This window comes from Dermochelys coriacea, chromosome 17, assembly GCF_009764565.3.
Source record: "Dermochelys coriacea isolate rDerCor1 chromosome 17, rDerCor1.pri.v4, whole genome shotgun sequence".
NCBI classification, from domain to species: domain Eukaryota; kingdom Metazoa; phylum Chordata; order Testudines; family Dermochelyidae; genus Dermochelys; species Dermochelys coriacea.
Window position 1 is genome coordinate 8,103,880 of NC_050084.1, and position 12,584 is coordinate 8,116,463.

The window sequence follows — 12,584 nt, forward strand, 5'->3', positions numbered from 1 at the left end:
ATTTAAGCATACAGGTGCTCTAGATCATTTTAGGCAGTTTTATTCCACTAGAATCCCGTGTTTTTCTGAAACAGAATCGTGAAAACAGCTACACAGTCCATTTTCCAACAATTCCGAAGTGCAATATGGATGCATCATTAGTGCTGGCAGTAAAAAGGTAACTGCCTTCATGTTCTCCCTTGAATAAGTGCAGCCAGTTGTGTTAGCTATGTTATCTATGAATTTTGTAACCTATCTAGATAATTTACCACCAAACCATTTTGGATTCTATGTTTCCAGGAGCAGAAACATACTGCTTTAATTTATTAGTCTTCCAGCCTTTTAACATCACTGTTTTTTTCAATGTAATTTGGACATACAAATAATCTAGACTGGAGCAGAAAATAAAGGTCTTAGTGATCCATACAAACGACATGAACAACAAGCAAAGACCGATATTATTTCCACCTACCTCTCTCTGATCAATCTCCACAAGCAACCTAACACAATCATAAGAATACTTATTTGATCAGAGTCAAATTTATTCAAACTTCATGCACCATGAAGCCAGTGATGTAATCAGAATTGCACACTGTGTTGGCACATTAAAAAGAATGTGTAATGAACCAAGAATAGGGAAAAGCTTCTTTGTATTTTCATCACTGAAAACAATGATTTTTGCAGGAGCCTTAGAATCTTAATAGCACAGTTAACCCATACCTTAAGTACAATAGCAAAATGTTTGCAATATTTATCCTTAATTTATTTCCCCCTCTTTACAGCATTTTCCATTTTAAAACTATCAAAATCATGTTCTCTAACGGTACGACCTGCCTGGCAACTGCTCGGAAATAGCCACAGTAAGACTCACCAGCATCACTGCTGTTGATGAGAATTAGAATACCACCTGTCAGGGAGCATATAGAAATATTGTCAGAGGATGAAATACAGTTATCCAACTGTTTTCTAGTGTTACCTATTACACATGTAAACTTGACATCTCTCATCTGAGCTGACTACAATAATCTACTTCAACCATCATGGATCAAATTATGTCTGTACACTATCTGGAAGAAAATTTACAGGCTTGAGTTTTCTGTGTCAATGGTTTAATGGTTTATGAGAAAACCATTCAATAGTAACAGTGACAATGATTCTAATATTTAAAGGAAAATATTAATGTTGACTCAGGAGGTGATGAGAGGATATATATTTTTAAATTTATTTAGATACGTACAGGTGGAGCCTCTCACCTCTAGACTGCAGGTTTGAATTCAAGCCTGGCGATTGAAAATTGTTACAACTAAGTCATTTTAATAGAGATCACCTAACAGCACTCAAGTGATGTAAAAAGAAAAGGAGTACTTGTGGCACCTTAGAGACTAACAAATTTATTTGAGCATAAGCTTTCGTGAGCTACAGCTCATTTCATCGGACGCATCTGGAGGAATTAAGGGACAGATTCTCAACTGGTGAAAAATAATATAATCCCAATGATTACAATGGAGCTATTCAATTTACTCTTGTTCATGCAGGTCTCAGAGCCGTTAATCTAGTCACTACCAAAGGCACCAAATTCACTGTTGATATATTAAAATGAAGGAAAGAAAAAGTGTTCCCATGTGGTGGAATTAGGGAATCTTACTAAATATTTTTTTAGTTAAACAATGGTTTGAGCAGAATAAAAGCACTTTAGAGCTTGCATTAGCAGAAACAGCTTGGTTTAAGCCTATAGAATCCTAGAGCTCCAGATATTTTGGAGGATTGCTATATACTTCTAAGCGCTATTGCTCGACTTGGAAAACTAAACCACACAAATTTATACTTTTAACTGTTAGATTCCTTAATGAGGCAGATGTAAAAGCTTTTAAGCACTTGTATTCATAAAAGCATTACACTGAGTGAGATCTTGCAATTGAACTTCTACACATCAACCAAGGATGAAAAACTACCGACGTATGGATCATGACTAGAAATAAAATTTCAACTAAATCTAGCAAGCATTTTAATAGTCATTCACTCCTCATTCCTCCTAACTCACGTATGGTTATCTGATCAACAAAGATACAATTTTAAAGGAACTCTACCATTAATGTCAGTCAGTGTTGACACTTCTAGACACTGGTCCAAAAAAAAGTTTTAGGGCAAGACCTAATGAACAAGCTTTCTAAAATGGGAACAATTTTCCTTTAAAATTTCTCAAGATTTGTATGAAGAGGAACAAAAAGTTTCTACTGAGTTTGTTGTCAGCTTTAGGTCTTGTAGCCAAATTGAAATAAAAATTTGGCACCCACTTAGTCCTCAATTTTTATTACTGCTTCCTCATTTTAAAAAATTGATTTTACAAGCAAAGTTGTAAAGAGAAGCTACTATGTATGCAGCAAGCTTAGTATCATCATCACTTTTATACCTCATACTTGAGATTGTCAGTAATAGAAGTGTTAGTGATCCCAAGATTTAGGAGATCCCAAAGGAACAATGGGCTCTGAAATGGTAATTACCACAAATCTATTTCCAACTTTGAGTAATCTGGGATATAAAAATACTAAAAGTTACAAAACAGAACCGAGAATAGCACCTTTCACTTCTAGGTCATCAGTGCAAATTCATTCTAGGTTAGCAGTGACCAAAAGTAGTTAGCATCGGAAGACTGTTTGGTGGCCTATGATACCTGAATTGTGCTCATTTGTCTTTTCAGTTTCCAAGGGACTTAAGTTCACATCATAAAACCCTTTACCACCCAATTGGCACCCTTGTTGGTAACAGGAGAGAAACTAAGATACGAGTCGATCTTGAGGCACAGGTCCCCTGTTAATCTACAGAATAACTATAGCATGGGAAGAAACTATATCAGTCGTCAGTGCTGTCAAGCCACCAACATTAGAATTCACAAACCTGCCCTTCCACCCCAGACAACAAACTAGCTGATTAAACTTCCTTCTCACACCCCTCGTTAAATCATTTGAAGCTTAGCCTGGTATTTAAAGTTTCAGAAGGGCACAGGAAGTAAGCGCCGAGTATTTAATTCAATTTGTTTCAAGAACTGCAGTGCATTGTACACTGATCTACAAGTAGAGAGGCAACTTCCAGTCTAAGGGGATACTATAGCTTTAAACTTTGTATTTTTCAGGAAAAACAAACATTTCGGGACTACAAACAAATTACACACATCCCCACAGTTTCAAAATATGCCAAGGTAATATTTATTAACACAGCAGGACTTACAGATCACAAAAGATATGATACATAAGAGCTCTTAAAGCAGTCATTAGAATAAAGCATGCAGGTCAGTATATGCAGAAGAGATATCAAAGCAGATTCGAGAAGGCACATTCACACAGGAAATGTTTAGTTGAAATAAGACATTAGAAAAGCAGCAAAAAACTTGATGTGGATTAAAATACACAGATTTCCAATAATGCTGAAGAAAAGCTACTTTACAGGTTTGCAAGTGCAGCAAATTGGATAACCCTTTGAGGATACTATGAGCAAGAGAAGCTCTTGCTGCAACATTGAACTTGAAACAAATCAGATGCATGCATATAACACGACTAAACACTAATAAAATGCTTTAGTGTTGGAGAAAAGGTTAAATTTGGTATAAAAGAAGGTGCCTGGTTGAAATTAATAACATGCAGCAAGTGCTCAAAGGGTTATACCAAGTATATGCAAGAGAAATGCAACATTAGTATAGTTTACCTTCCACACCAAGAATTATAGCAAAGTTTAAAGAGACAGTATCCCCTTTAGAGAAAGTTCGGAAAGTTATTTCCCCCCTTCTTCCCCCCGCCGCACCAAAAAACCCCCTAAAGCAATTCAAATAAAAGTGAGTAGACCTTCTACCCTTCCCCCAAAGAAATACCCTTCCCTGTGCCTACAATCAATCTGTATCACGTGGACAAGGACCCTTGTATTGCTGTGCTAGAATTAGAAAAGTCAAATAAAATGCTTTACAGAGCCCCACTTAAAACTATTCTTCATTTAAGACATTTACACAGTCCAGGCAGACAACAAAAATGGTTCCCAATGGCTAGTCAGCCATCTCTCTAACAAGGATTACAAAGGGATACTGTCCTTTTCTGACATTAAATATACAGATCAAAGGAAGTGAAAAAAAATCTGCTTTTTAAATTATGTAAACTGAAAAAAAAAGATTTGAACATCACTGGTTCATAGCTTGAAATGTATCAACATACATAAAGAAACATGTGAGCACAAAGGGTTATTTTAACAAATATAGTTCAGAGCAAGCTTGATTACGAGACCGAAACAGGAAGGAGGTAGAGTAAAACTCTCCTTGTGAAAATATCTAATTTGGCACCATGAAAGAATACAGACTTTGTTTTAAGTTTCAGAAAAATAGCTTCTAATCAGTACTTCAAAATTCAAATTTTTAGCTTCAAGCACATGATGAGCTAATCCTTTAAAACAAAACAAAAAACCCCCAAATACCCTTTCCTGCCACAAATTGCAGTTATCAATTACTGGTTGCTGTGGCCAATGAAGCTCAGATGTAGGAGAAGAGCTACATAAAATCAAGCTACCACCAAAAGAGGCTAGAAAAATATTAGGAAAAAGTGCTTTCAAAACCAAAGTCAACACTCAAGACACACTGTAGGTGCTACCTTTTTGACAGCCCACTGAACTTGGAATTTTACCAAGTCGTAATATGAAAATTAAACATCTTTGCTAATAAAATTATTCCTGAAATTTTATACCCTGTTAAAGAGTATCTTCCATGCCCAAGTTGCCAACTTCATTTTCTCTGCCTTACTTAAAAATATCATATAATGCAAAATTACAGTACTGTATATTTTTTCTACCAGATCTGCAAAAATGGAAGAAATATTTCATATGGAAATAACCAATTCTTGCAGCAATAGCTTTTACATTTACAGTTTGTGTGCCCCTCAATTCAAGAAAGCCTTTGACTGCATAATACTTGTCACTAGAATATAGTAATATTTCCCATATTATTAAAGGCCACAAAACATTTAACTACATCTTATTTCTCTAAGTACATATAAAGAGAAAAAACAGGACACTTGGGAAATCTGTTTTAGGATATGCAATAAGATTGGAAATACTTAGTTCATATTCTCTTAGGAGTGCTTTCATTAAGAGAAATTAAAAAGGGGATAACCTAACAAGCAAAAGATAAGACTTGCTTGGTTTTAAATTTAGCTCCAAAAGTGATTACCATGCGAGCATGTACAGGCTCTTTGCATGATTACTTCCAGGAATGGTATTAACTCTAAAAACTAATTGTATTCCAGTTACAGTAAAGCTGTATTTAATACCTTCATTTCCAGTACTGCAGAGCTCTGGCTAAGTAAATGCACCCTGCTTTAAAGGGAATATATACTAGTGTCATTGGGTAGAAAGGTTTTCATTAACAGCACAAATTAGCGTTCCGCCTATATTTTCAGAAGCACAGAGTGGGTCAAGTCCTCCAGCCAGGTGCTTAGCTGAAACCAAAAGACTAAAGTGAGGCTTTCAATACCACTGATCTAGCTCATACAAATGGAATGACATTGTTTGCGTTAGAAGAGCTTCCATTTGAATCCCTGCTAATGGGCAACAGTCATACAATGTGATCAAACCTCAAAAATAAATCAGTATTGATTTTAAACTGCCCAATCTATTGATAGCTATCTAGAACAATGAACAACAGCACTGCCCTGCTAAGAGACTGGTAGCTAGCAGGTAGACAGGTTTAGAAGCCTTTCACAACTGAAAGGCTAGTGCATAATACTGTAATTTAGCACACAGAGTAACATTATCGAAGTCTCCATCACCTACATTACCAGAGCAATCTAACCAATTCCTCACCTGCTGCTGGCGGATGCTGGCCACTAACTGTTGGCAAATCCAAAGAGCTATCAGACATGACATGCTTAAGGTCTCCTCCCACATCGGCCAGTTTCATGTCAAACTGAACAGAGAGCGCATCTTCGGAATCCTCCTTGCCGACACTACTGCCCCCAATGGAGGGGAGATCCAGAGACTTGACAGAAGCAGAGTCTTCTTTGGCCTGCTTGAAAGCTGCCACTTTGTCTACCAGGGATTTATCCATGTTGCTACACATGGAAGAAAACTTATTAGAATGGAAGTCGGAAAAGTCATCGTCACTTTTCACTGAAGGGGTGCTGTCTTTCAGTTCCTCAACACCTGTTCCAGAGCCCTCCAGAGAAAGCTGTTTAAAGATATCATATTTGGTGGGAGCAACAGCAGCAGAATTCTGCCCACTTTTCATTGCACTGAGAGAGGAGACAGCTGGAGGAACAGGACTGGCCTCTTGCTTAACAGCTTTGTATTTGTCATCCATTTTTTGTTCAGAAAAGACACTGCTATTATTGAAAGCCATAAAATCTGCAAAGTCGTCTTGTCCCCAGACTGATATACAATTAGACAATCCCCCGAAAAGGTTGAATTCTCCAAAGTCGTCAGCCACGCTCAAGCTTTTACCGGGTGCCGGTGCAGGAACAGCAGCAGATGTTGGAGGTGGTGGTGCAGGGAAAGAGGTTGATTTTGATGAACTAAATGCAGCTGGAAGTGAAAGTTGTTTGTTCTCTCCAGTGGAGGAAAAGAGATCTAGGTCTGCCAGATTCAGAGAGGTTTTTGCTTGTGTCTGTTGCTTTAATTGTGCAGTTAGAGAGGGGAAAGATGCAGGGAAAGTTCTCTCTTTTGTAGGTGGGTCTAGTGGTGAGATGCTGTCAGCGGTTTTAAAATCTGTGAAACCGTCATCAGTTCCTGCAGATTTGAATTCTGCAAAGCTATCTCCTGAAGGGGAGAGGGGAAAAAAGCAGAACAATAAGTAGAATCTTGAAATGAGAACAAGTATGTCATATTCATACCATGCATCAAACAAATTATTTCATGCAATGTCAAAATATTTTTATGTTAAAAAAAACAAAAGTAGGCTTCTACGTAATTTTGGTGAGGTCTCCAATTATTTTTCCAAAAATTTATAAATCCTTAAAGTAGCCTCAAACCATATCAAACTCAGCTTAGAAAGAGTTCAATATCAACACATTCTTATGAGCGACAAACTTAGGTGGTATTCAGTACTGTATGTTGTTTGAATACTGGACAGATCCTTTCCCCTTCCCACGTACCTCATACTTGTCATTGCCAAGACTTAAATTTGGAATTTCACTTGTGCCAACGTTTGAATTTGCCCTGTTATCGATGCCAGAAATATGGCACAACTATTGCCAAAATCGTCTCTGACCTTCTCTCCACCTCCCTCCCCCAACTCCACACTGTCAATTTCGAAGTCAGAGCAGTGGCACATGGTTTCCTCACAGGATGGCTGCAGGAAGCCAGAATGAAAGCAGCACTGACAGGCAGAAAGGGGAGTATAGAGGGAACAGACTGATCGCCAGAAGCACCTGGCTTCAGATAGCAGACAGTGACTTTTTTTTTTTTTTTTAAAGCTTTTATTTATTATTACGTCAAAAGAAGGCCCAAGGCATAACAGGACTTTACCAGTGTGTGTGTGATGGAAAACACAACAGGAAGAAACGCACCAAAATGCCAGTCCAACAAAGATCACAGCCATCATCTTAACTAGTCACCTTGCATCATTTTAAACCCTCCTTTCAAAAGTCTACCCTTTTCTGTTTCTATCAAGTGCAAAGAGAGTCAAGCATTCGGAACTTTACAAAACTTAATCTAGTCACCTTCATGACATTCCAGCTTCTGTTAAGACTAATAACTGCAACTCAAAGTCAATACTGAACTTGAACCACCATCAGACTAAAACACACAGAGCTGGCTGGCATGTAACTTGTAACAAAAGCATCAGTCAAGAACTTATTTGGATTTTAAAAGGACACAGTCGAGGCATTTCTTACAATGTATATGTTGTCTTTCTTACTGATTATCAGAACACCTTAGCATGGCCACCAGGGAGAAGGAAGGGAAATTTGTCACAGGCCCCCTGTTTGAGAGGGCCCCCAAACCTGTGGAATCTGAGTGAATGGTGTTGTGATTTGTACAGGGATTCCACTCATTCAAATTTGGCCTGGGTGCCACTCCATCAGTGGAGAGGAGGCCAGACCAACCCTGAGTGATGCTGTGACCCCATGAGCCAGGTCACAAACCATGGAGCAGGGAAGCAGGCGCAGGTCCAGCCCCGACAGGACAGTAGCCACCGCTGTGGGGTGAGTGCAGGGTAGGCTAGTTCTACCCTCCCTGCCACCCAGGTCCTCACTTTTGGAGTGGGGGAGCTCAGTTTCAGATTTTTCCCCAAGTCTCCAAAACTTCTACGTGGCCCTGTACCTTAGGAGCCCTTGCTAAAATATCCCCCTTCCATCCCATCTAGTCACATACTGCTTATTGGGCGATGGCCCATGACTAGAACTGTTAACACCATTTTTTGGAGTTAGGTTGGGAGCACTGAAGCATTTCTTCTGAAAAAAGTAGGCAGAAGTATATAAGCTTTGCAAAAAGGCATAAGAAAGAGTCAGATTTGGAATCAAAATATGATATTGTTCCTTTTGTTTGTTACTGGGGCTATTTGTAACTGCTCCCAGGTTTGAGACGGGTCAGAAATACAATGCAGCTCCTCTTTCCTAATACAATTGATATCTTTACTCCTTAATGCAAGACTGGTTTGGGGATTAAACACAAATAATCACTGAAGGACCTGAACTTGTGAAGTGCCGAGCGACCTGACCTCCTAGTAAATTTGAAGGTGATCAGCATCTCGAATTGGACCCAAAAAGAGAATAATTGTGTCAGGGAACCTACAGATTAATAACTCACACATTATCTTTCTACATTGAGAGAATTATTCATAAATGTAAAAATCTTTATTTTTCAGTTCACATATTAAATGTAAAATATGTAACCCTTTCGTTTTCAGTTTTTATTAATTTTTACTGAAAAATTCTGGGTTTACCCAGCTGCTATTCAGTATTTATCAATTTTCACCCAAATGTCGAACCACTCCAGTACAGAAAAATACTGATTATGTTAAGAAAATCCAATCCATTACATTAGGTAGATGTGTTTATTTTAATAACGAACTAAACTAAGTGTAAATGTGAGGCTGTTTGTTAAAATAAGGCCATATAGTGGAACATACACACACCTATCCGCATGCATATATGGATGCATTGTTAACATACAAATCATGAAATGAACCACAGTATTAAACTGCTTTTACTTTCAATACCCTTTCATTTCTCTATTTGTTGCTTTTTTTCCTCTGTCCTCTTATCCCACAATGTTAATCCTGATATTTACCCAGAATTCCCACCACCACCACCACACACAGATTTTCACCTGTTTTTTAGTCTTTGTAACAGACACTGATAAATTGCAGGAAATTTGAAACAAAATAAAAACTGAAAACGAAGGGCCTTGAAAATAATACAATTTAAGTGACTACAGTTTAAAGCCTAAAGATGCACATTTTCCCTACAGAGAGGGATTCAAAAGTTCTCTTTTGTAGAAAGACAATGTTTGCGTATAAAAAGTTTTTACCCAAACACTTTACAGCATAAAAAATGCAGCTTAAAAATAAAGACAAACAATTTATTCTATAGTACATCTGTCACCTCACAAATATGTGGAAATCGAAGCATCATTTGTTTTCCTTGTTAAATTTATGATGTTAAACCCATTCACCAGCATGATATATTTGCAGAGATGCTACTTGTTATAAAATATGCCTCAACTACTTAAAAAACAACAAATGTCCAGTACTGCACATACCCGGATTTCATTCGATTCATATTTTACAAATATACCATTAAGATTCAAGTCACTTTCACAAATGTGATAATTTTAAACTAATTTAAGATATGGAAAGATTTGAGAGAACATTAGTTAAAATTATAATAGGTGGACATGATCATCACTTGAAGTATGATGTGAGCTAAAAAAAATTTCCTCAATTCACCTGGTCCAACATGTTTTAAATGCTGTTTTAAAAACAATACAAAGAATTTGTGAAATTGACATTCATTAACCAAAATTAAAACATCACAGCAAACTAAACTTACTGATGAACTATAATCTTTTCCATTAGAAATGTAAGCTAGTGAAAGGGTTAACAACGGTGAAAGCTGGTCAGTTTACAAATCCAGAAGCAACTTTTCTCTTTCCTTCAAGCAATAGATAGCTGCAAGTCAAATGAAATACTCATAACAGTAAATTAAATGCCTAAAACTGGAAAGGTACTGGGTACACACTAACTCCACAGATCATCACAGGAGTTTCAGATGCTCAGGCCCTTACTGTGTAACTCAGTAAAACTAAGTAGATTTTGGCACAACTGTCTCTGTATGTAGTGAACAGATTCTTGATAATTTCTGTTTACAAGTACAGTGAAACATACTGGTAGAGTGGCAATACAGCAGAATTTCCACTGCTGTTAAATTAGCAATACATTTATCCTGTGCTCTGATTACTGATGATATATGAAGCCAATAGAGTTGCAGAGGGTTCTTCTTTCCCATCAGATTAAAAGGTGACAGTACTGTTTATGTTATGTAAATATATATATTATGTATAGATGGCCTGTTCAGGAAAGAGCTTAGGTAGTTTTCACTTACTGCAATTACATAGTAATAGTATTTCAGAGGATAACTAATATTTATTTTCACTTATTCCCACAAATAAAATTGATTGAGGGCAAACTCTTGGCCAGTGGTACTCAGACCTCAGTGGTTCAGGAACCAAATTAGCGATCAACGTTACCCAAAAAAGCCACAGTAGTGTGAATTCATTGTTTCATTTACAATTATACATTCATATTTAAACAGTATGGCAGGGGAAATATTTAGGGTATATATACATACATTATATATTCTCACAGCAAAATGACTGATCAAGTATTATTTTATCAACTACAATTGGTTAACAACATAGTAAAAGCATCCTGATTGGTTAATAATTAAATCACACACTGTTTTAATATCACGTGTGGCAAAGAGCCACAGGAGACACATTAAAGAGCTACTTGCAGTTTGTAAGCATCAGTCTGAGTATCACTGCTCTAAGCTAAATGAGTAGCACTTTATTATTGTGGTACCTGTATTCAAAAGCAATACATGGCTTGAGCTATACCATAAGAACAGAAAGCTTCTATAGAAATCACCATTTGCCCAGAAATGCTGCATTGCACACCTTTATGAGGACGTACAGCTCCTCACTTTTAAAGCAAGTCTACAGGAGAGATGACAAAAACCTACCAAAAAGTGATTCCAAAATTGCACCCACATACACCTCCAAAGCAGAGACCAATCTTTCCATAAAAAACACATGACATTGTGGACTATGTGTCAATGATAAATTTTATGATATTCTCAAGATACTTTTGGCTCATTTGTGGCGCTGTAGGAGCTTTATCCTAAAATTCTAGCAGTGGGAATTCTGCAGTTCATGCAGGACCCTAAAAAAAGCATGCAATGTACTGAAAGAGCCTACCCCGCCGCCAATTTTGTAAAATCAAATGCTTACCTGAGTATTTACTCTCTGATGGTTGTTCTAACTCTCGGAAAGCACTGTATTTGTCTCCATAATCTATCATGCATGAAACAAAAAGATAATTTCCATTAAGATATTGTGAAATTAGGCTACAACCAGTTGTGGTACAGATTAGATTGGCACAGATACTATCATCTTGCACTCTAAACATTTAATATTAATATTTTACCAATGTCACAGGCACTACTGAAATATGAAAAACTAAATGTTAAATTACACATCGTGTTAACAATTAAACAGTTTTTGTTTACCTCCAAACATAGCTGCACTTTCAGAAGGCTTTTCAACTACAATTCCTTTAAACACAGCATATTTATCCGTTGAGGAAGGTGTTTTAGTGCTAGGGAGTGGAATCAGCAAAGAAGGAACACTGAACAAACAAAGAAAAGAAAAAAAGCTCCTAAGCAATCTAATTTCTTCCATTATTTAAAGCAAGCAGGATATTAGGAAGTGAAACAGCGACTTATTAGCATCTGTCTAAATTGTGTGTATTAATTCAAATGTGCTCCATCAAACATATGATAAAGTACTTATTTTACTTCTGCATGTTTAAAAGAGTTTTATAACGTACACTACATTCATAAAAGATCTGCAGCAGTAATATTCTCACGCCAACCCAATTCATCTTACACTAATCACTATCTCATTGAAATTCTATCAACACTACTCTGTGCCAAAACAGTAAATTCTCCACCCACGGAGAATAGAGATGTCTTATAGAATCATAGAATCATAGAATATCAGGGTTGGAAGGGACCCCAGAAGGTCATCTAGTCCAACCCCCTGCTCAAAGCAGGACCAAGTCCCAGTTAAATCATCCTAGCCAGGGCTTTGTCAAGCCTGACCTTGAAAACCTCTAAGGAAGGAGATTCTACCACCTCCCTAGGTAACGCATTCCAGTGTTTCACCACCCTCTTAGTGAAAAAGTTTTTCCTAATATCCAATCTAAACCTCCCCCATTGCAACTTGAGACCATTACTCCTCGTTCTGTCATCTGCTACCATTGAGAACAGTCTAGAGCCATCCTCTTTGAAACCCCCTTTCAGGTAGTTGAAAGCAGCTATCAAATCCCCCCTCATTCTTCTCTTCTGCAGACTAAACAA

General features: G+C 37.3%; 1 protein-coding gene across 16 annotated transcripts in view; it reads right to left on the reverse strand.

Annotated features, from left to right (window-relative positions):
- Nucleotides 1-12,584, reverse strand: part of SYNRG (synergin gamma) — a 129,560-nt gene that overhangs the window by 80,344 nt on the left and 36,632 nt on the right. For all 16 annotated transcript variants that reach the window (XR_006276248.1, XR_006276247.1, XM_043499558.1 and 13 more), the window contains 3 exons: nt 11,733-11,851; nt 11,455-11,517; nt 5,812-6,762 (listed from right to left, as the gene is read on the reverse strand). Coding sequence is in view for 14 of the 16 variants with exons in the window: in XM_043499558.1 (XP_043355493.1) it covers nt 5,812-6,762; nt 11,455-11,517; nt 11,733-11,851 (1,133 nt within the window). In the remaining 2 variants the exon portion in view is untranslated. The remainder of the gene's footprint in view (nt 1-5,811; nt 6,763-11,454; nt 11,518-11,732; nt 11,852-12,584) is intronic.